The sequence below is a fragment of the Scophthalmus maximus genome, chromosome 14, assembly GCF_022379125.1.
Source record: "Scophthalmus maximus strain ysfricsl-2021 chromosome 14, ASM2237912v1, whole genome shotgun sequence".
Lineage (NCBI taxonomy): Eukaryota > Metazoa > Chordata > Actinopteri > Pleuronectiformes > Scophthalmidae > Scophthalmus > Scophthalmus maximus.
Window position 1 is genome coordinate 1629239 of NC_061528.1, and position 24023 is coordinate 1653261.

The following is a 24023-nucleotide window of genomic DNA, read 5'->3' on the forward strand; positions in this document are numbered from 1 at the left end:
ATAATATGTTAAGCAAAGGTTTTGTTTTTGTGAATTTATGGATGTGGTGTTTAGCAAGTATAAAAACGACTTATATTATGTTTATTATATTTAACAAAATCATTATTATAACCAAAATGATACTTTACTTTTTTAATAATATATAATACTTATAACTTTGTATACATGATACTCTGTAAAATTTCATATTTTATGTTTGTTATCCCAAAAAATAAATCATTGTTATAACAAAACTAAAACTTTAACTTGAGGTGTTTATTGAAACTTCTGATTCAATTTAAATAATATATAATCCATTTAACTTTGTATGTATGATATTCTGTTTCCATATCATATAAGATAAGAAAATACATAGACAGATCTGAAATATATGTATTTAAATATGAGTATTTAAATATGACATTCTTACTTTCGTAAAACAGTTAGAAAAGTTAGGAAATATCTTTTATTCTTATTATCTGACTTTTACTTTACATATTCAAGACATTACTTACATGTATATATAGAACACACATGCGTATTATACATTGATATCTTGTACTATTACAATCTTGCACGTAGAAAACATTAATATACTCTTTTTTATATCTACAACACAACACATCATAATAGAATAAATTTGTAATTTTTATTTTATCATATAAATGTAGTCGATTAATCATATCAAAGAAGTACAAAGTAAAAGTACTTGAGTGAAGTACAATTTCCTCAACATTGTCACTGCAGGTGGAGTCACATGGTCAGTGGAGGATTTCGTCTTGTCATGATTATTGATTATTGCAACTTTTGCTGCTGCTGCTCCTCTCCTTATAAGGAGAAATGGGCGGAGCCGGGTGTGACGTTCGAGGGGTCAAAGGTAATTTCGTACGTCTGCGTGGTGGTTTGGCGCCAGAGGTTTCGCGGGGGAAACGGAACAGAACAGAACAAGGAGCCGCGAGACAGAAGAAGAGACAGAGAAGGAGGAGAAGAAGAAGGAGGAGAAGGAGGAGAAGAAGAAGAAGAAGAAGAAGAAGAAGAAGAAGAAAGCTCCGGATCGAAGAGTGTCGGTACCGGGACAGAGAGAAGCGCACGGCCGCTGCTACACCGCTGCTCCCGGGCTCGTCTTCCTGGAGCCTCGGTGAGAGAGAGAGAGGAAGAGAGAGGGAGGAAGAGAAGAAGAGAAGAAGAAGAGAGAGGAAGAGAGAGGAAGAAGGGGCTGCTGCTCGAGTCCCCACGAGTAAATATAACACATGAGTGTGTGTGTGTGCAAACTTTACATGCTAGATGATGCTAACTCACTGAAGCTAGTGGCCGTTAGCCGGTCCTGCTAAAGACCCGACAAGGTGCGTTCAAAGACCCGGTCCCCCTCCTCCTGCTCGAGGTGCGTTCAAAGACCCGGTCCCCCTCCTCCTGCTCAAGGTGCGTTCAAGGTGCGTTCAAAGACCCGGTCCCCCTCCTCCTGCTCGAGGTGCGTTCAAAGACCCGGTCCCCAAGGAGCTGCATCTCTTCTGTGTGTGTGTGTGTGTGTGTGTGTGTGTGTGTGTCCAACCCTCACAACTGAAAGCCTAACATTAACCCCTAACCTAGGTTATGCAGCAACCTGAGTTAGGTGTAACTTATGTTTAACTATTTATTTATTATTATGTATGGATTATTTATACACATCAAGCAGGGGGGGGTCACTTTCCTTCCTGGGATGGAGATCGTGGGAGACCCTTGATAATCAAACTCCCGCCGCTACGTCCACATGTCCTCACGACGTTACCAGAACTTGTTCTCACAACTATATGAAGACAAGTACACACACACACACGTATTGAAATGCTCACAGTTGTATTCACGCAGCTCTTCTTCTTGTCCCGTGTCTCACAGCTCCGGACTCAGTGGATGTTGAACGCAGCTCGACACAAATCTCCCTGAGGTGAGAATCCTCCGTCTGTTTTCTGCCCCTGCTCCGGTCGAGGGCAAATAGATTTTCTTAATACGATAATATGCCAAGTTATTCAAGAAGACACACTGGGCAACAGACAAAAGCATATTTTAATGAGATGTGATCAACTTTCAATAAAGCTCAAATTGAAAACTAAACATTTCCCCTTTTGTTTTATCTGTCAAGGCTTCGTGGTTGGTGAGCAGCGATGATGGCGGCGGCGGAGCCTCCGAGCGGCGGCGGCAGCTCCAGCCTCGTCCCTCTGCTGGAGTCCCTGGAGGACGGCGCTGCTGGACTGTCGGAGCACACGGACGCCTACCTCACCATCGCCAAGTGAGTCACCACCACCAGTTCGATGTAACTAGACTCATGTTAACGACGGGAACACGAGAGCGAGCAGACGACCTTGTCTCGTCTTCTTTATCTGTTGCAGTCGCCTCAGCGGAGAGGAAGGACGCCAGTTCCTCCCTGCAGTGGAAAAGCACTTTTCCCGTCTGGGCAAATCCATCTTGGTGAGTCTTTCACCACTAAAAGAAGAAGAACCTCCCATTTTGATGCTGTGGTGTTTAATATCTTCATGTTTTTATCTGTTTTTTGTTTCCAGGCTCATATAACCAGTTCCAACGCGGAGCTGAGTCAAGCTGCCCTGCAGGCCTTAGGGTTCTGTGTGTACCACTCTCACGTCGTGTCCGGAGTGCCTGGTACATATTCACATCTATATTTCATGCCTCCTCATTATTATTATTATTATTATTATTATAGACCTGCCGGGAAGTCGCCTTCTCACGATGACGCTCTCCTCCTCCTTTTATTTTCCAGAAGCCTTCGGGGCTGAAATCCTGTCAGCACTTTGCTCCCTGGTGGCGAAGTCGACGGACAAGAACACGTGCACCAGAGCATTGTGGGTCGTCTCCAAACAGAGCTTTCCTCCGGACGTGGTCGGCAAGAAGGTGAAACGTCAGCAGGGGAATTACTTCCAGGAAGAAACGAAGGGTTGTTGTTGTTCTTCTTGTTCTTGTTGTTGTGCTGATCCACGCGTCTTCTTCGTCCGCTCAGGTGTCGTCCATACTGGGAACGCTGGAGAGCGTGTGGAGCAGAGACGACGTCCAGTCCGTCGTGATGGAGCACGAAGCCGTGAACGTTATCATCAGGTAAAAAATCACATGGATGCATTTTACAGATCATAGCAAAATCTATTCCCAAAAACAAGCGAATGTGAAAATGAGTGTTGGGTTACTCGTGCGAGTTTGGCCACAGGATCATATTTGACTTATTTGTGTTTATTTTCGTGTCATTCGCACGAATAAACTCAACCAAGCGAATATTCGCCCGTTCTTCCTTCCGCCTTCTTCGACAAACCTCCTCACATGATGCCAACTGAGGCTAAAGCTAGTGTCCAACTTCCTCCTCCTCCTTTGCTCGGTCACGATACAAATGGCAACTTAGCATACACCTTTGGCGGTGCAGCAGTGAAAAGGGTCCCCCCTGCCTTCGCCACCCTTCGCCACGTTCCAACCATTAGCACCGGCATAAACACCCGTATTGTCCGTTGATATTGATCGATCAGTGTTCTGTTTCTCCAGGATGCTGGAGCAGGTGCCGGTCCAGATGGGCGACGGAGCGGTGCGGTGGGCGAAGCTGATCGTTCCTCTGGTCGTCCACTCCGCCTCCAAGGTGCGCCTGCGGGCCGCGGCTGCCATGGAGATGGGAATGCCGCTGCTGCTGGAGAAGCAGACGGAGGTCGCCGCCATCATCGAACCCATGATGTCGTCGGTGAGAAACTGAGAAGGGTTCCTGCAGGATGCAGAGATTCACTTTCTGAGATCAGGGGAGTCGAGCGAACTCGTGTCTTGTCTTCACAGAAACTGATCCCAGAGCTGCAGAAACTCTTCATGTCCAAGAACGAAGCAAACGTCCTGAAGCTCTGGCCTCTGTTCGTGAAACTGCTCGGGAAGGTAACGTGTGTTTACACATTCATTCATTCATTCATAGACTGAAGTATGATTTATTTGTTTATTCCTTTTTTAAGAACGTCTATAGAGAAAAAGCACGTTAGATTAATTAAAAACTTGAAGAGTCTCAAACTTTGTTGATGTCGATTTAATCTGTTTATATTTGAACCACGTTTTGAGCTTTCAAGAGTCAGACAAATGGAAACTTCTTTAAATTTTAACTTAGACCTCCTATGATGAAATATGTGCTGGAAATATTTAGGGCTGCAACAAGCAATTATTTTCATTATCGATTAATCTGTTGATTCCAACATGATGGGTTTTTTGTCCACACACCAAAGATATTCAGTTTAATGTCACAGAGGAGCAAAGAAACCAGAAAATATTCACATTTAAGAAGCTGAAATTAGAGAATTATGTTTTTTTTCTTCTTAAAAACTACTCAAACTGATTCATCGACTATCAAAATACTGTTGAACTGTTGCAGCTCTAGTACGAATGTAAAATCTTACTCTCAAGGCAGCAGTGTTCTTAAAGGGACATTACACGCAAATGTTGCGTCCAGTCTTTGTTGGTTAAAGGACGACCAGGACCTGAGTCTTGTAGAAGGACTAAGATCCTGAAAGTTCTTCTTCTTCTTCTTCCTCCTCAGCTGCTGCACAGAGGAGGCCCCTTCATCAACTCCCTGCTGCACCTGGAGGAGCTCGGCTTCCGCAGCTCGTCGCCCACCGTCAAGAAGATCGCCTTCATCGCCTGGAAGAGCCTCATCGACAACTTCGCCCTCAACCCCGGTGAGACTCGTCCGTCGACGGGATGAATTTCGTAGATGTTTAACTTGCCGTCGTCATGAAGTTTTTCTTTAACTTCTCACCCTGGCAGACATCCTGTCCAGCGCCAAACGGATGAAGCTCTTGATGCAGCCGCTCGCGTCCATCCACGTCCGGACGGAGGCTCTGCTGCTCACCAAGGTGGAGGTCTGGTGGTACCTGGTGGTGCAGCTGGGACCCAACCTGGCGCCCAACTTTGACCTGGTTAGACTTTCCCTCCTCTGTAACTTCTAACTCTACGTTGTCGTGCAGCAGACCGAGTGACCGGTGGTCGTCTCCCCCCAGGTTTCTGTGCCTCTGCTCCAGTGCACCATCGGATGCGACTCCCCTCCGGTCTCCGGCACTCCGTCCAGAGCCGTCGCTCAGAACGGTGCCGCTGCACCCGGCACGCCCAAAACTGGTACGTTTATGAATCCGCCTCCCTCCAACCAACCCAGACTCCCTCCCTCCCTCCATGTGACTTGTGATGCTTTCACCTCACCGATCGCAGGCAACGCGAGCTTCAACACCTCGACCAACATGCCCCGGATGAGCCTGAACTCCAGCGTCCAGGTCTCCTCCACCTTCGCCTCCATCCAGCTGCTCGGCCTGGAAATGCTGCTCCACTACATTCTGGGTCCAGAGGCCGTCGCCGCAGCGGCCAAGAGAAAACTCGCCCTGAGTCTCGGTGAGGGTCGGAGGCGCGACGTGTGCCACTCGCCCGAGAGAAACAACGGCTACAAATTGATTCAATATTGTTTTTTCCCTCCAGAGCCCCTGAACCACCCGCTGCTCTCCGGCGCCTCCTCGTTCACCAAACATGCCGCCGTCCTCATCGCCAACATCAGAGACGGATTCATCAACGTCGGCAAAGACGCTCCAGGTAAACTGAGCCCGACGCCTCCTGCTGTAATGTGCATCACTGTTCACCCCAGTTCACAAATATGGAAATTGCGCGCGACCGATTTATCGGTTTTCCGAAAAAATGAGGTCAAATGGAGACGTGCTTTTAAGTTTCTTCTTCTTCTCCTGCAGATTCTCTCCTTGGCGTTATATGGACGAGTCTCGTGCGTTTGGTCAACATGACCATAGAGTCTGGTGAGTACGTGATAGATTAACGTTATTAGCTCGGCGGTTCTGAATGAAAGAAATCAGCTTCATGTATTAAATCCCAGTTGTGGCGTCTGCTCCACACGGTGGGGCTCTTGGAGTCGTGGGTCCCACCTCTCCAGCGCCACATAAAGTATTCTGATTGGGTCCGGGCTCTTGTCGTCCGGAGCGGGACCGGCGAGCCCTCGTCCTCGTCTCCCTGCCCGACCCACTCCCATCATCATCATCTTTGTCAGTTTAAGTCTGAGCGTTCAGGTCCTGGACGTGTTGTGAAGAGAAGACTCCACTGAGGGGTTCTGTCTGTCCCCGATGATGACGATCTGCTTCTTCTTCAATCAGGCTCTTTAAGTTTTAAAGAACTTGTTCTGTGTTTGTATTGAAGTGGATGTGATCCCTGTCTGTTAGGAGGCAGCAGTAAGAAGGACCGTCAGGGCTGCGAGGTTCTCACGCTGATGCTTCAGGCTCTGCAGAGCATCGTCGCCTCGGAGGCTCTGCCTGCCGACAGAGTCCTGGTAAGACGGAGAGCAAACGGCGACTTTCTCCAGTGGCTTTCAGACACGACCTCCGGGAAAATGTCCCCAAAGTTCCGTCCGGACGTTTCACATGTGACGAACGCAGCAGGAGATTGTCTTTGTGTCAGACGCGTCCACAACAGCAGAAATATTGCCGGAACATTCAACAGATCTATTAATTCGTTAATCGAACTCAGTTCATATTTTGTTGAATGATTCATTGTGACTTTGGCGGGGGGGAACAAGTGGAATGTTCTTCTATATTACTTCTGTGTCTCTGACCTGTGACCTCAGTAAAACTTCATGTATTTTTTTTTATGATTCTTTGTGAAAAAAGTAGAATAAAACTAAACAAAATCACGGTTTTGTTCAAAAAAATACATATGTTCAGTTTAAATGATAAAACTTCAGATTCTGAGCATCAATGCATTTAATCAGTTTAACAACATGAACCTGAAATGCAGCATTTTAAAAAGGTAGAAATAATTTGTCACCGTCTCTATATGTGACTTTTTTCAAACTGATATGAATGTTTGAATCTTATTTTCCTGTTGAGTTGATGAAACGTCTGTGTGACCTGTGACCTCAGGTCCTGCTGGAGGCCACGGTGAAGGGCGTCCCCCAGAGAGTTCTCGGCTCCGCCTCCTACCAGGTCGGCAAGATGGACGTGCTGAACGTGAGTCGAGTGTGTTCGTCACAAGGAAAAACTTGTGCGGCCTTTCGTGAAGGTCTCCTCTCAGATGATCAGTCAAGCGTTGATGTTTTCCTTCTTCCCTTCAGGGAACTCCAGCTCTGTTCCTCATCCTCCTCCTCTTCGACAGCAGCCTGCTCGCCGCCTACATCGAGGACGAGAGGTGGGCCGCGAATTTATTATTCACTTGGCTAAAATGATATTTGCTTCATCTGGAGTTTGGTTCTTTAAGTCTTCAAGAGTGTTGGTCGCGGTTTCACACACTTTACATTGCTTTAAAGAAAGTCATTACAACGTTTCACCTTCACCGCTGGTGGTTGAGTCGAGACTGATAATGAACCAATCGGGAAGCGAATGCGATGGACTGCGTCATCGTTTCTAAACGTCTTTGTTTTGCCCCGTCCGCACTACAACTCGACCCCGGAGTTTTCAAACAGCGGGGCGAGCAGCGATTAAAAAAAAAAAACAACAAAAAAACTTCTCCTTCTTAGTTGCTCTGAAGCTCCGGAGTGGTGTGGACGGCAGGCGTAACCGTGGCAACATTAACATGTTTTTAAAATGAAAGTCTCGTTATGTGGATGTTGCCTGTAGGAGTTTTACTACCAGTGGTGGAAGTAGAACTCAGAACCTTGAAGTACTAATCTCATTTTGTCAAAGTCCTAAAATAATTTGTATTTTTGTATAATGAGCAAAATGTTAAAAGAAAAATACTCGATATCAAAGAATAAAAGCCTCTGTTTGTATATTATTGTATAGCATTACCTCATAATTTTATTTTATACTGAAACTAATCATTTTCCTAAAAGTGAATCTCCTGATTAAACTTCTATTCGATCCATTTTTGTGCTTTCTTATAAATCCATTGATTTTGCGTCGGCAGGTTCTTCCTGTGCCTTCAGATGCTGGTGGGCTGCGGCCTGTCGGGCCACACCTCCCCGCTGGCGTTTGCGGAGGCGGTGCTCGCCGCCATCGGAGGCAGCGCCGCGTCGCTGCAGAGCAAAGAGCAGCTGTGGAGGATGTGGAGCGCGATGGTTGGCCCACTCACCGACACCGTCACTCAGGTGGGAGGAGACGCAGGAAGGAATTTTTTGATCTCAGGACGTGGTTATGTTGTTTGTTGTTTTTATATTCCCCTCAGTAAAGTTTTTATTCCCTTTCTACTTCAGTCTAACGAAGTGAACCAAGGCGACGCTCTGGAGCACAACTTCAGTGCCATGCACTCGGCCATGATGTTCCCCGTCACTCACCTGCTGCGAGGCTCCGCGCTGCAGCAGGTCCGTTAACCGACAAACCAGCACGATCATACGTTCAATCACCGTTTGTCACCGAAGGGAGCAGCCTGATCGCGATCTCCGCATTTCTTTGACTCAGGCGTCCCAGAAGTCGATGTTGTCCACGTGGTCCAAGCTGTACAAGGTGTTCGCACGCTGCTCGGCGCTCGTGGTCACGGCCGAGGAGAACATCTGCTGCGAGGAGCTGTGTGCCAAGATGGCGGCTTCGCTGGACAGAGACGCCCTAACGGTGAGTTAGAGGAGAGGAATGTCACATGATTCATAACTTTTTTTAAAATCTATTTATTGTTCTAGAATTAGATTTTGTAAATTTTTTTTTTTTTAATTTTGAATTTCCCCCCAAAATGTTTCAAAAAATATATATATATATAAAAAAAAACTTAAAATTATTATTTCAACGTCTGGAATTTTTTTTCAAACATTTATAATTAATCAAAGATAATGATAAAATATGAAAAAATGTTTATTGAATTCATAATTGTTAACTCTATTTATACAAAGTGCTTTGCAATAAGCAAGAAAACAAAAAAATGAACTGGTAAATTTAAACAAACAAAATTCCTCAAGCAAGTCGCTCCGGATTCGGACGGTTTCCCTCCCGGTCCCTGGATCTCAAGCAACACAAAGGTTCATACAGGATTAAGAATATACTGGTTTGAAACTGGTCTGACGTTGATGTGGTCTGATCCTGCAGGTTCCTTCCACCCTGAACGCGGTCGCCGTCGTCCTCCAGGTCATGGTGGAGTGTGTGGACTTCTCGCCGTACTCGCCTAATTTTCAACAAAGGCTCAAATGTAAGAAGTTTCACTCAATCTCACTGGAAGTTTTCCAGAGATGATCTTCAATGAAAGGGAGGATTCACCGTCTCGCTCTTCTTCCTCCTCCCCCAGCTCCCCACACTCCTGTGAACTGGACGAGGAAGAGGAACAAGGCCCTGGGGAACCTGTCGGCGTTCCAGTCCCTGCTGGTCCGGTGTCTGGAGGTCTACCTGGAGGCTTCAGAGGCTTCGTCCCCCGAGGCCTCGGGAGTCGCCCTGGTCTCCGTCCTGTCGGCGCTCTTCAGCAACCTTGTACTCGCCAACGCCGTCCAGGAGGCGCTCGCGTCTCTGCTCCCACATCTCACGCTCTTCTACAAACACGCCGCCGCCGAGCCGCCCAAGTTCACCTCGCAGCTGCTGGCAAAGGTGCGTTCAGCTCTCAAACAGCATTTGACAATCACTGACGTTTACTAATCCTGTTAACAAGCAGTATGTGTTTTGTCCTGCAGCTGGAGAAGCTTCTCGCCGACGTCCTGGGCTGCGTTCAGAGCCGCTCTGCTGTGGCCTTCAACGACGAGCTGCTGGCGCTGCTCTCTCCTCTGCTGTGTGTGTTGTTTCCACACAAGAACAAGCAGCTTCGCACCTCGGTCAGCCAGTTCTGGAACGCAACCTTCGCCAACTCGGTCAGCCTCGCGTACCCCGAAGAGATCAGGTGAGAGAAGTCCTCACGTTGTTGTTCAAACTGCTGCGTTCAAGTCTTTTACCTCGAGGAAGAGGCCAAGTCGTACGAGTGTGTTTGTCAATATTGCCATTTTCCTCACACAGACCAATCCTGAGCCAAGTGAAGCAGAAGATCCCGATCATTCTTCCCGGATTTGAGGTCGTCACCGTCTCCGATGAGCTCAGTGGACAATATTCAGTGAGTTGCCACAAATAGCCGCGTCACAAGTTACAAAGTCTCTCTCCGAGTTTCTCACTGTTCTAATGTTTTTTTTTGCTGATTGTTGCTTCTCCTCTTCAGAGTGAGAGTTCCAGGCTGGAGACCAAGCTCAGCGGGATGCCGATGTCCTCTGTGGGAAAACGGGACTCGCTGCTGGGAAAGGCTGCGGAGCTGAAGGACCGGAGCGCCGCCAAGACCTCGAAGCCAGTTTCCGTAAGTCTTGACTCTTACTAGGGCCACATCCTCACTACTACGTTTTTCGTTTCATAATGCATCGTACAATGACTAACCTCCCGCCTCCGCAGATGAAGCTGGACTTCGGGTCTCCCAAGCCTCCCCGCAGAGAGGTTCTGGAGGAAGAGGCCTCCATCGACTTTGTCTTCATTCCACCCGAGACGAAGGAGAGAGTGTTGACGGAGCACCAGAAGGAAGTGAAAAGGACTAAAAGGTCAGACTTGTGCTTTTTGTCCCATCTTGATGAAAATTAATTTGAAGTTCCCGGATGTTTGTCAAGTTGTGTGAAACTAATGTTTTCCTCGATATCCCAGGATTGATATTCCGGTCATGTACAACAACCTTGATGCTTCTCTGGACACCACAGTTTTCACTCAATACACTCAGAGCCAAGAGGACAATGTGTAAGTTTTGAGCTCTAACAGAATCAAGATAAATCCCTGCTGTCTGATTAAAAAAAACTGTAATCTAATAGTGAACCATTTTTCCCACAGGGACAAACTGCCAACAGAACAAGCTGACGAGGTCACCAAAGAGTCTCCTGGCAAGGTAATGGACAAATCTCTTTTATTTTCCTTGATCTGACATCTCTCAATGTATATTTGTTGACAGATTTAGTTACTTTAATCCGGTTTCTTCCAGGTCCCTCAGGAAGATATGGAGAGTGAGGAAGACCCCGAAGTTCTAACAAAAGAAACACAAGACTATGCCAGCCCAAAGGAAGCAGATATGGAAACACGCCAGCAGGTAGAGATGATCCCAGAGTCGACAGACGTCTCCATGGAGGAAGACGCCAAGAGTGACGACAAAGCAGAAGATATGGACGTACAGGTTAATGAAGGCTCAAGTCCTAACGTCTCTGGCTCTTCAGATTTGGTCTCCGGGACTCCTCAGAAACCAAACAGTCGACGTCAGTCCTTCATCACCCTGGAGAAGTACGCTGAGGGAAAACCCGCCAGCCCCAGCAGTGCGTCCACGTTCACAGGTCCTCTCAATAAGTCCTCCAATTCCCAAGAACACTCCAACAAGACGCCCTCTTCTCAGTCTTCCCAGACTTCAGTCGGTCCAAACTCTCAGGATTCCCAATCCACTCGGACTGGAAAAGTGGACTCCCTGCATCCGGTGAACAACGCCATGGACTCCCCCCGAAGACCTAAAGACTCTGGGATTAAAAGTGAGCCTGTCAGGCTGACGGAGAGACTGCCCAGTGACACGACTGAGGACGAAGATGTTATCCCGGACACCCAAACTGAAGCGGAGGGCAAGGAGAAGGAAAAACTGGAGGAAATAGAGCCATCTAGTCAGGAAGAGGAATTGGATGATTCTCAATCACAGACTTCTCCGACTGAACCCAGACGGTCTGGGCGCCAAAAAGACCGACCCGCACTGCCTGCAGAGGACCCTGAAGAACGAGGAGATAAATACTTGCTGGTAAAACGGAAACGTTCTAGCGAGGAGGCTAAAAGTGTTTCTCCCAAGTCAATCGCAACAGAAAGCAGAGTAACCAGGAGAAGTAAGCAGATTGCAGAGGAAGACGCCAGCAGAGAAAAATTACGGACAAGGGCCCAGAAGGCTCAGATTGAGACGAGCCAAACCAACTCTCAGGGTCGAGGACACAAGAAGACCAAACTGTTCAGCAGCTCAGATGACTTCCTTGACAAACCTGAATCCAGAAGAAGCGGCAGCACCAGAGAGCAAGAGTCAAGCCAAAACAACCTACAGTCCAATTGTGAAAGCCAGTCACAAGGCGGAAGGCGTGGTCGGCGCAGTAAAGCGTCATTAGAGATTAACGAGGAGTCTGGTGTGAAGAAAACGAAAAAGGATTTGCACGAGAAAGAACAGTCGAGCCAAACTGCCGCACATGAAGTTGAGCTTGTAGAACAGACTGACAAGGACGATTCTCAGATGATCACTCCTTCCCCTCAATCTGGTGATCGGTCCAAAGAGTTTGAACATGTAGAACCAACCAAAAAGGACAATCATGAGCTTAAGAACGACTCTCCGACGATCACTCCTTACCTTCAAACTGGTGGCAGATCCCAAGAGTTGGAGCTTGTGGAACAGACCAAAAAAGATGGCGAAACGCCAAAAGACTCTCAAATCCCAACCTCTTCTCAAGCTGATGGCCAATCCGAAGAGTTTGAGCTTGTAGAAAAAGCCAAAAAAGAACAGTCTGATTCTTTGATAGGCGGTTCTTCTCCAACTAACGAGTCCCAAGACGAAGCAGACACAACAAACCAGTTGGTCAATGAATCCCAGGACAACCTCAGTCAAGGGGACTCTAACTTGATCACACCTTCATCTTCTGATAGCCAGTCTCGGCGTAGGTCCCGAAGAAGCAAGGCCTCGTCTGAGGCGGCAGCAGAGTCCGAAGACAAAAATGACAGTAAGGCGGTAGGAAGGCTGAGTCGGTCCAATTCCAAGACAACTGTATCAGCTGTCGGTCAGGCGGAGGCCGGCATCGGAGGTCGAACCAGAAGGAGTAAAGTGCAAGAGCTGTCAAAACCAAGTCCCATCTCAACACCAGAGAGCTCTCAGTCGTTAGATGTTCCCGGATCAACAGAGTCCTCCCAAGGCAGGGGCAGATACTCGAGACGGAGGTCTTCTCAAGTGTTGGTCGGCAGTTTGGAGTCGTCAGAGTCTGAATCCTCAGAGGGCAGAGAAAATCCCCCTATGCCCAAAAAGAGAGGGAGGAAACCTCGAGCGTCTCTTCCAAGTCCTCTCGCCCTCGAATCTAAAGTAGACGGAATCAAAAACGATAGTGCGAATGACATCGCTGGTAATTCTCAAGAAGCAGATACACAAAGCATAGAAGTCAAAACAGATTTAGAGAAATCCCAGGAAAGTCAAGATTTACAGGATTCAGAATCACTCCAGGTTACAGCTGATACGGCGGAAGAACGTAGCCAAGCATCACCAATGAAGGTGGAGGTTGATGCCGTCGTGACGTCGGGGTCTGAGTTTGACGTCACAAAGAGGAGCAGCGAATCGCCTCGCAAGACGGAAAATACTGCGCAAGAGAGCGACACTGACGACTTTGAAATTCTAGAACCGGTCGGGATCAGTGATGAACAGATACAGGAGGCTACGCCCATTGACCCATCTCCAGTGGACGAACTGGCACCTGAGGAAACAAGAGAGCAACCCCAGGTGTCGGAGTCTTCAGAGGACAAAGCTGAAGAAGTTTCTGAAACTGGGGACGGCGATAAAGAAAACCTAAACGCTGATTCAGACCAAGAACATCCAGTTGTTCCAGTGGAAGAGACGACTCTGGATGGAAACCAGGTCGAGTGTCCGAATGTCAAAGATGAGCTTTTGAAGGAGGACGAACCATCGGCCTCGAGCGACCATACAAACGCTGGCACCGAGGAAGAGATCACACCTGCACAGGAGAACGACAAAGACGGCAGCACCCAAACAATGGAGTGTCAGGATGAAGAAACGCAGACGTCCAACACCCAAACGATGGAGTGTCAGGATGAAGTACAAACTCTGACGTCCAACACCCAAACGATGGAGTGTCAGGATGAAGAACAAACGCTGACGTCCAACACCCAAACGACGGAGTGTCAGGATGAAGAACAAACTCTGACGTCCAACACCCAAACGACGGAGTGTCAGGATGAAGAACAAACTCTGACGTCCAACACCCAAACGACGGAGTGTCAGGATGAAGTACAAACTCTGACGTCCAACACCCAAACGACTGAGTGTCAGGATGAAGAACAAACATTGACGTCCGACACCCAAACAATGGAGTGTCAGGATGAAGAACAAACATTGACGTCCAACACCCAAACGATGGAGTGTCAGGATGAAGAACAAACGTTGACGTCAAACACGGAAAACGATGTTGTCGCAAATCTGGATGCGGCTCTGCAGGATCTTTGCGACGCTGCAGTGTCTGCGGACTCTACTGGCAAATATGTTGGTTTTCTGGATTCTCCGGCCAAGCAGAAGGATCTGGAGGCTCTCATGAACTTGGAAGTTGGCCAGAGCCCGTCCAGCGGCAGGACGAGAGGGACCTGGTCTCCTTCAGCCTCCCCGTCCACCAGTATTCTGAAGAAGGGCCAGAAGAGACCACTGGAGGACGAGACCCCCTCACCTCTCGTCAAAGTAAGATACAAAGCTTGACCCCGTCAACTTATCCACTCTGAAAACCTGAGCTTTATTTGTGGGTAATGTCGACGCAAAAGTAACTTAATTTTGTTGTCCTCCTTTAACTTTGCAGTCCAGGCGCGTGTCTTTTGCTAATCCGATCCAACGGCAGGAGACGGCAGACGACATCGATCGTCGCAGTCCGGCCGTCAGAACCAGTTCCCCCAGAAGATCCAAAGTTACTGGCATCCCACAGCCCAAAGTATGAACGAGTTCAACATTGACGCTTTCTCTGACTAATAACCTTCTTTGACTGATCATAACTATTGTCTGCTCTTTATTTCAGTACGTCACTACTCCAACTAAAGGCTTGTTGATCCTGAGCCCCAGAAATATGCGCAGTCCAGGTTCCAAGAGCTCCAAGAAAAGCCTGGTACGTACACAAACGACAAATCAACGTTCACTAATGTCATTTTTGGGGATATGGGGGGATGGCAGAATTCCAATATTTGCTCTTCTTGTGGCTCTGGTTTGGAACGTCTGGCTCTTTACCTACCGGATGTTTGACTTTCCTAAGCTATCAAAGACATAACGGATAGAAAATTGATGGAACGCATGTTTCTTCCTTCAACCGTACCGCAGCCCATCTCCGACCATACTAACGCACCTGAAAACCCCTTTCCCGTCACATTTATGTTCAGCGGTGTTGCTGGTGAAAACAGGAAGCTGGTTGTCTACTTTGACGTTGGTTGCTCAGTTTGACAAAATACTACGGAAAGTAGAACCGCAATGGCGGCAAAGTAAGAGCAGCTATGTCTTTACTCGAGGTGGAACTGATACCGAAAGTGGAGTTGTGACCGACAAGACCCAATCAGGAAGTGAACATTATCGACTAAATCATCGTTTCCACACGTCTCTGTTTGTGTCAATCCAGACTGAAACGCAACCTTGGAATTTTCAAACTAAATCGGGTCCAGCAGCGTTTCCGGATCTTAATTTCACAAAGTATCCGATCTACGTAGCCTCCAAAGCTCCATAGATGTAGAGAGTTGTTAGTTGTTGGTTCTTAGTCATAACGGTCGATTCATCCTTCGATTTTTTCTAGATTTCCGAAATGAGCCAAGAGCCCGGACCCGTCTCCAGAGACTGTATCTATCCGGCGCTGGTCGGCTGCTCCGCACCCGTCGAGGCAGTGCTGCCTCAGATCTCCTCCAACATGTGGTGAGTGAAGGATAAAACATCATTTTGTTCAGTCTGCACGAAGCCCGGATGAAAGCAAAGGTCTGTTGAATCGTCTGGTCCAGGTCTCGTGGGTTCGGGCAGCTCGTTCGAGCCAGAAACATCAAGACGGTCGGGGACCTCAGTGCGCTGACGCCCGGCGAGATCAAGACGCTGCCGATTCGCTCCCCGAAGATCTCCAACGTCAAGAAGGCACTTAAGATTTATGAACAGCAGGTACGTCGGGGATCAGACACAAGAATGTAAATCTTACTAGAAGGAGAAAAATTCTTGTATTTGAAATCGGAACTTGTCTCGTAGCGTAAAGGTCGAGTAGGCGACGAGTTGAAGAGTTTTGATGAAATGGAGATGATGACGTCGGAGCTGGAGGAGACCGGCGCTCCTCAGAACCAGGAGGAGGACGACGACAAGACCTCAGGCGAGACTCTGGGTGTGTAAACGGTTTTATTATAAATTTTATATTATATCATATTTAAAATATCGTAGAGCTTCATAAAGTCTAAATCCAAAGTCAATGTCACTGGGTTTTATTTACGAAGGTCTTCTCAAGTGTTTTATTTTCTGTGAGTCCACATTGGAAATCAATTTCTGAGATTGAAGGAATTATTTGTTAATAATTATTGTAATTGAAGCTACCGCTAGTCGTCAGTTAGCTTAGCATAAAGACTTGAAACAAGTGGTAATTAAAATCTGCCTAGTAACACCTTTAAAACTTGGTAATTAACACAAAATATCTTAATAACTATAAAAACCTGAAGCACATTGACATGTTTCTGGGTTTTGGTTCATAATCTCATGCTTAGTGGAAAAATAATATTTTTAGTTTACCAGTTTTTGGAAAGATTGGCAGGCCGTCTTAAAAACACAAACAAAAAAAATCTGGTCACGCCCATTTGTAGAAACGCTATGTTTTAGTTTATACTTGTGTCATACATCGTTGGAAAGCTACGATTCTCATGAATAAAACGATATCAACCACTTCGAGATACAACAAACAACCCAGAAAAAACCTTGCGTTGTACAGGAACATCGAGTGTTCTTTTTAAAATACATTAACAGAATATTTCTCTCTGCAGCGACGGAGCTGGTGGACGAGCTCGTCCCCGCGGACGTGACGTCGCAGCAGGACGCCTCCGGGGATCAGACGCCCGACACCCCTGCAGGAGGAGAACCGGGACCAGGACCGCTTCACCCTGACGGGCTGCTGTCCGAGGTCGACGCCCTCGCCTGCAGGATGACGCCGCCGGAGCTCGGCCTCCTCTCGCCGCAGCAGCTCGTCCGTGTACACGATCGTCTGGGCGGCCTGATGAGGCGCGTGGTCGTCGAGCTGCAGACGCGTCTCTGCCCGACTCCGTCCGGATCAGACTCGATCAGCGGAACATGAGAAACGGATGGATGGTGTTTTATCCAGCTCTACTCTGCAGACTTTACAGTTTGAACTCGGCCTTTTTGATAAAGATGTTTTTAATAAACTCCAGCAGCACATTTTTTTATCTGTAGCTCGAGCTGTCGGGTTTAGTTTATAAAAGATTTTAATAAACACTCAAGAGTAAAGTGCCAAAAGGTTTTTAATCCTTGTAGAATAGTGTTTTCCTTCTGTTGCCAGAAGACTTTGTAATAAGAAGCTGCTCCGCTGCTCCTCCTGCTGGTGACTCTGTACATAACCTCTCCCACATCACAGCCTGTTTTTTAGTTGTTTTTTTTGTCTGATCACAACCTCGACTCTTCAGCTCTTTGCATCTGCTTCTGTTTCTAAATCTCACTTTAACGTCTTATTGCATTTTTAATGTACAGAAACGAGTAGCGACACTTCGGCACTTGGCTCATTTTTAAAAACTTTAAAAGGCAAAAAACTGATAAAAGGTTTTTTTTTAAGTGTAACTTGTTTTTTGTTTTTTTTTACATTTTTTGTTTGATTTGCATTGCTGAAGGTATTTCTGTACATAAGGTGACGGCTCATTCTGACAGTTGTGCGGACGGACACTTGAATGGACATTGATGTTTGTTTGTTTTTTAAATTTTGAATAAAATGAAACTACGTAGACGATGTGCTGGACAAGTGGTGTGTTCATGGAAACGGGCTCAAAAAGTCAAATTATTATTATTTAATTTTTTTTCCTCTTAACTCAAACAAGTAAATCATTTATAATTAAACCATTTTTCCATCCTGCTTCAGGACCAGAATTTCCGAGTCTGTCTCAAAACAATCACCTGTAACTTCAGAAGATCACGAGAAATCTGGTCTAATCACAATCGGTGAGATACTGGAGATGTGATAGTTTAGATTTGTCCTGTGCTGCTTCGTTTGTGAGAACACAAATGTCTGCAAATGTGGCTTCGTAGTTTTTTCCATAATGTTTCTTTTCTGGAAAAGGAGTGAGGTGAGCCCATGTGAGAACACAACGGGACAACCTCCGGGAGATTCACAGCGAGCGAGTGGCAGCGTGTCGACGTCTGCCACAGAGCGTGAAGACGTCGACTGACTCGGGACAATTTTTCGCCAGAGATGTTTTCAGACATAAACTCCGGAAAATGTCCGGGTCTGAAAACATCTGATAGCTCGGTTAGTAACTGACTGATGACGACACACACACACACACACACACACACACACACACACACACACACACCACCCTTGGGATTCTGCCGTGGCAAAACTCCAGCAGCTATCCAATGTCCTTGTGTTAATAACTCAAGTCCTGTCACATGATGAGCACGACCTTTGACCCTCCTCTATGTGGTCTGCTCTTGGAAAATTAGTTTTTTCCTTTCTGCACCAAATGATCTGAATTATCTAAAGTTCCACGTCTTCTCCCAACGACGCTAGTTGAGTTTCCTGACTCCTACTTTGGGAACAACTGTGTGCCTAACGTTGACCTTTGACCTTTACCCATGGTGGCCCGTCAGGGGCCTCTCGTACCGCTGACCTGCTGACCTCTGTACGGTCTCTCAATCAGCAACTCTTGGATTTATGGAAGTGGAATATGCTTGTTTAGTGATTATCCCTGCGAGGAACTTGGCCCGAAGCCGGAGATGTGAGTGGAGACGCAGTGATGGTGATATAATACAAAATGACAGAACGACTCCTTCTCACCGCTGCCTCCTCCTCCTCCTCCTCCTCGTCTCATTGGCTCGGCAGCGCGTCGAGTAATTACTTGATTATTTCTGCCGACCGCTGCCAGAGGCTGCGTTGCATTTCCACCACAAGTTGGACTTTGTGTTGCAAGCGAAGCAGAATGTTCTGCAGCTCCGCTGGACGACGACCAGGAGGAGACGCTGCTGCTGCTGCTCCACTGCAGGACCACACACACACACACACACACACACACACACACACACACTCACACACACTCCGAGCTGGGCTGAGGTAAGAAGACGCACAACACTGCATTCGTCGCTTTTAACCCTGATCCGAACTACGAGAAGCGTCGGAGTCACAGATCGATAATTCAAAAATTAAAAGCTGAATTTTTAATGGATCAGGATAATTATCATCAGAGGCACCTTCATTTTTTAGTAATTCAGAAAATGGATTGTACTGATTGAATTTACAGTGTGTGTGTGTGTGTGTGTGTGTGTGTGTGTGTCAGTTTTTTTTCGTGAGTTTTTGAAAATCAATCTTGATACGTGGAGACATTCGTCCAGTTCCTTCAGGTAAGACTCCGACTTCTGACTGAAATAAATCAAAACAAAACTGTAAACATGTGAAATTGCATCTGGAGGTGATGACATCATCTCTCACTTCTCACTACAGCAGTTTGGTTCTGACTCTAAAAAGGAGAATGTTAAATTTTTTCAGTGGAGGCACGTTTCAGAACTTTATTCCTGAAAAATTTGATTTCGGGGGGGGGGCATCTGTGTTCATCTTGGGGGTGAATCCTCGACATCCTGACTTTCTTCTTGACTTCCTTTCAAAACCAAAGACGTCTTGTTCATCCACAAGTTTAGCATATTCTAGTTTTTCCTTATGTTGCCTTTTTACCCACATTTTCAAATTAAAATTTCAAAAATGTAAAATTAAAAAAGAAAAAGAAATGTTGATTAAAAATGTTAATTATTATTATTTATTTATTTAAATTTCTAAATATTAAAATTAAAATTAAAAAAGTTAAATTACTTTTTTTTTTTTTTACAATTTAAAACATTTTTTGTAGTAAATAATACTCCAAATGTTTCTTTTCTGGATTGCCTGTATAGTGTAATAAATATTTAAAGGTCCAGTCTCAGGATTTAATTATGTTTTTATTAGTGTCTAATCACTTGAAACTAAGAGTCCTCATTTTTTCTTTCCCTCTTCGAAAGCCCAGAACAGACTCTTGGGTTGTCTCATGTTTCCTTACGGCCACTAGGTTCTCCTACATGTAAAGACCGGTGTGAGGGGAGGGGCCTTCAGATGACTGCAACCTGCACCTGCACCACTAGAGGTCTCTCTCTCCTCCACACTGGTCCTGTAACATGTTGCTGATGTTGTTGCTGCCGCTGCAGGGAGAGAAGAGATGCTGACTCTGGTTCTGGGATGGACTGCCTTGCTCAGCGGCTTCCGTCCGGCTGCTCCGTTCGTTAGCGCCAGTAAGTGGGAACACAAGATTAATTGTGTTGGAACCTGAAAGGCTGGTTCCCAGCCAGAACCCCCAAAAATCGCAGGTCTTCAAGAGCGAATTGTGACAAAAGCATATAGCATATATGGGATCGTCCGTCGTGGTCATGTTCTGTCTGTCCGTAGAGTTTCCATCCAGCAGAGACGACAGGAAGTGTCAAGTCTTCATCCCTCCTCCTCTTCCTCCTCCGATGTTTCCTCCGTTAACATGGAAACCAGTGCTGATGGTGATGAGCACTCATATAAATATTTCAAGTCATTTGCACGACTTCAACTCAAACTAATCTGATGGTTTTTAACTCCGCAGGTTGATATTACACATCACATCACAGGAGCGAGAGGGGAAAAGGTACGACGGACCTGCGTCATGAAACCCAGATGTTTCTGGTCTAAAATGAAAAATGTTTAATCTTTAAAGTCGTAAAATGAAGGACTCAGTCATCTCTCATGTAATGAAATAAGGTTTTTTAATGTTTTGCGATCGAAACATTCACCTCAGTTTGACCATGTTTGTGTGTTAAAGGGCTGCAGAGGAACCAGGGGACCCAAGGTACACACACACACACACACACACACACACACACACACACACACACACACACACACACATACACACAGAGTTCATGAAAAGTAAAACTCATGTTGTGTTGTGTGTTATATATATTTCAGGGCGAACCCGGAGCGACGGGTCCAGAGGGAGAACTGGGATCACAAGGAGTCCTGGGACATCCTGGAGAAAAGGTCACAGAAAGAGAGTCCCCGTCTGCCGACCCGTTAACAAATGTATTTTCTTTTGTGTGACTAAAGTTGCGCCACGACTGATGTGAGCTGATGTCTCCACAGGGACAGAAGGGCGGCAGAGGCTGGAGGGGTCTGTACGGAGACATCGGCACTCCAGGGATGATCAAGGTATAAAGACGTGAACCGGCGTGAAAGTGACCGTTAGTGGCGCCTGGACACGTTGGTCACCGACTGAGACGTTAAAGTCCTGTGGTTATAACCAGTTCAGTGTCGGAGATCCTGGACGTCTTCAGCAGAAGAATTTATTATCAATACATTGGGTGTTTATCTCTCTCAGAATGATGTCGTCATCAAACAGGCAGATGTTCATTTGGTACATCATGGCGTGGATACAGTGTGATAAAAAGGATTGACACTTGTGTACTTGTGTGTCCTCAGGGCAGTAAGGGCTACAGAGGATCCAGGGTAGGTGACGATCATGCTGCGTGTACACACACGCTTACCATTTCTACTTATGTATGATTCTTTAAAATCTATCTCTTAGGGTGATAAAGGGGTGAAAGGAAAGCGAGGACGCGGCGGAGAGACGGTGAGGACAGAGTCCCTCCTCGTTCATTTCCTGTGCCTGCAACTGTGACACGATCATAGAAATGAATAACTAATCGATGTGTGTGTGTCTCTGTAGGGCGAGTGTGGCGTCGCCGGAGCGCCAGGAGAGAAGGTAGACGGCCGCTCGGTGACATTCACACGTTTAGTTCACAGTAAAAAACACAGTCTGTGAAGAAGACGTGGTGTTCTGTTCTGTTCCAGGGCGACCTGGGCCTGAGGGGGGATCCGGGCCTGAGGGGCGAGCAGGGACCCCGAGCAGATCCTGGAGGCAGAGGCCCCATGGTAGGTTGATGGCTACATAGATCCATACACGACTGCATTCTGAGTTTGGATAATAACATCCTGTCTGCAAACTAAACTAAAGAACATTTCTCCGAGAGAAGAGGATAAACTTTATCTCTAAACCAAAAGTTGAGGCTGCAGTCTTCCACTAATCGGATCAGCACCCGCGGTCGACACAGTTCCTCTGGGTTTGGTGTCAGGTGGTTCTGAGGCACTTGTCTGATCGAGCGGTGACGCAGTGACAGTGTTGATCTGTCGTCAGGGGCTGAAGGGAACTCGTGGTCCCCCGGGGAACCTGGGTCGTCCCGGTCCAGCGGGACCACTGGGTCGGACCGGAGACACTGGACGACCGGGACAAGGTTCGTATCGTTCCATCGTTTAAAATATATCTGACTCAGTAGAAAAATATATCTGACAGAACAGATTCTGCTTCTGGGTAAGTTCTGTGTGATTGATGGATAGATTGATTGATGGATGGATTGATGGATTAATTGATTGATGGATGGATTGATTGATGGATGGATTGATGGATGGATGGATGGATGGATGGATGGATGGATGGATTGATGGATGGATGGATGGATGGATGGATGGATGGATTGATGGATGGATTGATGGATTGATGGATGGATTGATGGATGGATGGATGGATGGATGGATGGATGGATTGATGGATGGATGGATGGATGGATGGATGGATGGATTGATGGATGGATGGATGGATTGATGGATGGATTGATGGATTGATGGATGGATTGATGGATTGATGGATGGATGGATGGATGGATGGATGGATGGATTGATGGATGGATTGATGGATGGATTGATGGATGGATGGATGGATGGATGGATGGATGGATTGATGGATGGATGGATGGATGGATGGATGGATGGATTGATGGATTGATGGATTGATTGATTGATGGAAGGATTTATTGATTGACCGGCCACTCCCCAGGTTTAAATTTAGAAGAATAAAAAATATTGGAACAGAAAACTTGTTGTCGTCACAGCTCATCTTTGATTATTGACTACCACTGACCCCTTGTGTCCAGTGTACGTCCTGTCAGGTCAGCAGGGAGACACAGGCAGCCGCGGTCCGTCCGCCAAGTGTGACTGTTCACAGGTTCGAACCCCACAGAGAGGGTTGGACAGAGTCCAGACGGTCAGTGTCTCTCACACACACACACACTTTATGGTCAAGTATCTTGCTCAAGTCATCATGCGGACTGGGGGAAGCGGGGGACCCCCTCTACCTCCTGAGCCACAGCACTGAAGCATTAAAGATTATGATAATATATATAAGTCACATGGGCCAAGTACGTTGACTCTAAGAATGTTTTCTCAATATAATTGTATATGTATATATTTATATATATGTACTTTAAGTATGTTTTCTGTGCAGGTCTTTGTTGCCGACGGGGAGCGACAGATGCGGAGGCTGCGGGGGGAGAACGTGATGGTGCTGCGAACAGACCGACGAGCTCTGTACATCTACTCTGAGTCGCAGTGGATCAACGTCCTGGTAACTAACGGCAACATAAATATATATATTTATATATATATATATATATATATATATCGTCATCCGCTCTTTAGGAAAAACATCCAACGCAAACTACATCACATGAAACACTCCCGTCCAATAGGAAATATTAACTCCATCGTTCCTCTTTTTGTTTCCATGCTTTCTCTGTGGGACCAGGACGACCCCCGGCACTGACCCCCGACCCCTGGCACTGACCCCTGACCTCAGTCTGGACACCTGTCTCACAACCTGTCTCACATCACCACCACTGAAGTGCCCTTGAGCAGCGACGCTTCATCTGACCTGATGCATATTGCTCAGATTGTGTTTGTACTGGGCATATTACTGATATCATATTTCAATGATTCTGAACCAATGTGATTCACGCATGCATGGACCCGTCACTCTTTTATGTTATGACTGTAAAAGACAGTATTTATTGAAGGTATGTGCCGCCGCAGTGATGCAGCTCCGACGTGGATCAATAAAAAAACTGATCACTGTCTCCTGCCATAGTGTCAGAATCTTTTTTTTTTTTATCTTAAGTGCTTTTTGTTTAACCTACTAAGAAATGTGCATGTTGTTTCCTTGCAAGAAGTTGGATTCCTCAGTTCCATCTGTGTGAGTGCAGAAGGAATCAGGTTTATAATCAAAGTATAAAAAACTTTCGATGATTTTTGACGCTGACGTGATTTTTCTTTTCCGTCATATGATGACATTGTTCTG

At 46.5% G+C, this 24023-nt stretch overlaps 2 protein-coding genes across 6 annotated transcripts; both read left to right on the forward strand.

Moving 5' to 3' along the window:
- The first annotated feature begins 868 nt into the window (after window positions 1-868).
- Window positions 869-17587, forward strand: rif1 (replication timing regulatory factor 1). 4 transcript variants are annotated; one of them, XM_047337235.1, is made up of 36 exons: window positions 869-1409; window positions 1852-1900; window positions 2096-2242; window positions 2343-2421; window positions 2514-2610; window positions 2729-2859; window positions 2966-3060; window positions 3493-3682; window positions 3772-3864; window positions 4514-4652; window positions 4741-4892; window positions 4974-5088; window positions 5179-5355; window positions 5440-5550; window positions 5703-5765; window positions 6183-6289; window positions 6879-6965; window positions 7070-7143; window positions 7861-8041; window positions 8147-8254; window positions 8352-8501; window positions 8967-9066; window positions 9163-9455; window positions 9539-9741; window positions 9855-9948; window positions 10051-10182; window positions 10275-10417; window positions 10518-10607; window positions 10698-10752; window positions 10846-14319; window positions 14435-14563; window positions 14648-14734; window positions 15407-15522; window positions 15606-15756; window positions 15841-15970; window positions 16617-17587. In XM_047337235.1, the coding sequence occupies exons 3-36, from the start codon at window positions 2118-2120 to the stop codon at window positions 16922-16924; spliced, it is 7779 nt and encodes a 2592-aa protein (XP_047193191.1). In that variant the 5' UTR covers window positions 869-1409; window positions 1852-1900; window positions 2096-2117; the 3' UTR covers window positions 16925-17587. The 4 variants fall into 4 exon arrangements, with proteins under 4 accessions (XP_047193191.1, XP_047193190.1, XP_035459893.2 ...); XM_047337234.1 differs by having other exon boundaries at window positions 869-1398; XM_035604000.2 differs by having other exon boundaries at window positions 869-1216.
- A 1543-nt stretch (window positions 17588-19130) lies between these two features.
- Window positions 19131-23807, forward strand: LOC118282640 (acetylcholinesterase collagenic tail peptide-like). Of its 2 annotated transcripts, XM_035603909.2 has the most exons (15): window positions 19131-19194; window positions 20026-20109; window positions 20264-20364; window positions 20445-20486; window positions 20661-20687; window positions 20807-20878; window positions 20981-21046; window positions 21317-21343; window positions 21423-21467; window positions 21564-21599; window positions 21689-21769; window positions 22032-22128; window positions 22825-22934; window positions 23175-23294; window positions 23475-23807. In XM_035603909.2, the coding sequence occupies exons 2-15, from the start codon at window positions 20037-20039 to the stop codon at window positions 23490-23492; spliced, it is 915 nt and encodes a 304-aa protein (XP_035459802.1). In that variant the 5' UTR covers window positions 19131-19194; window positions 20026-20036; the 3' UTR covers window positions 23493-23807. The 2 variants fall into 2 exon arrangements, with proteins under 2 accessions (XP_035459802.1, XP_035459803.1); XM_035603910.2 differs by lacking the exon at window positions 19131-19194 and having other exon boundaries at window positions 19996-20109.
- Window positions 23808-24023: the final 216 nt, after the last annotated feature.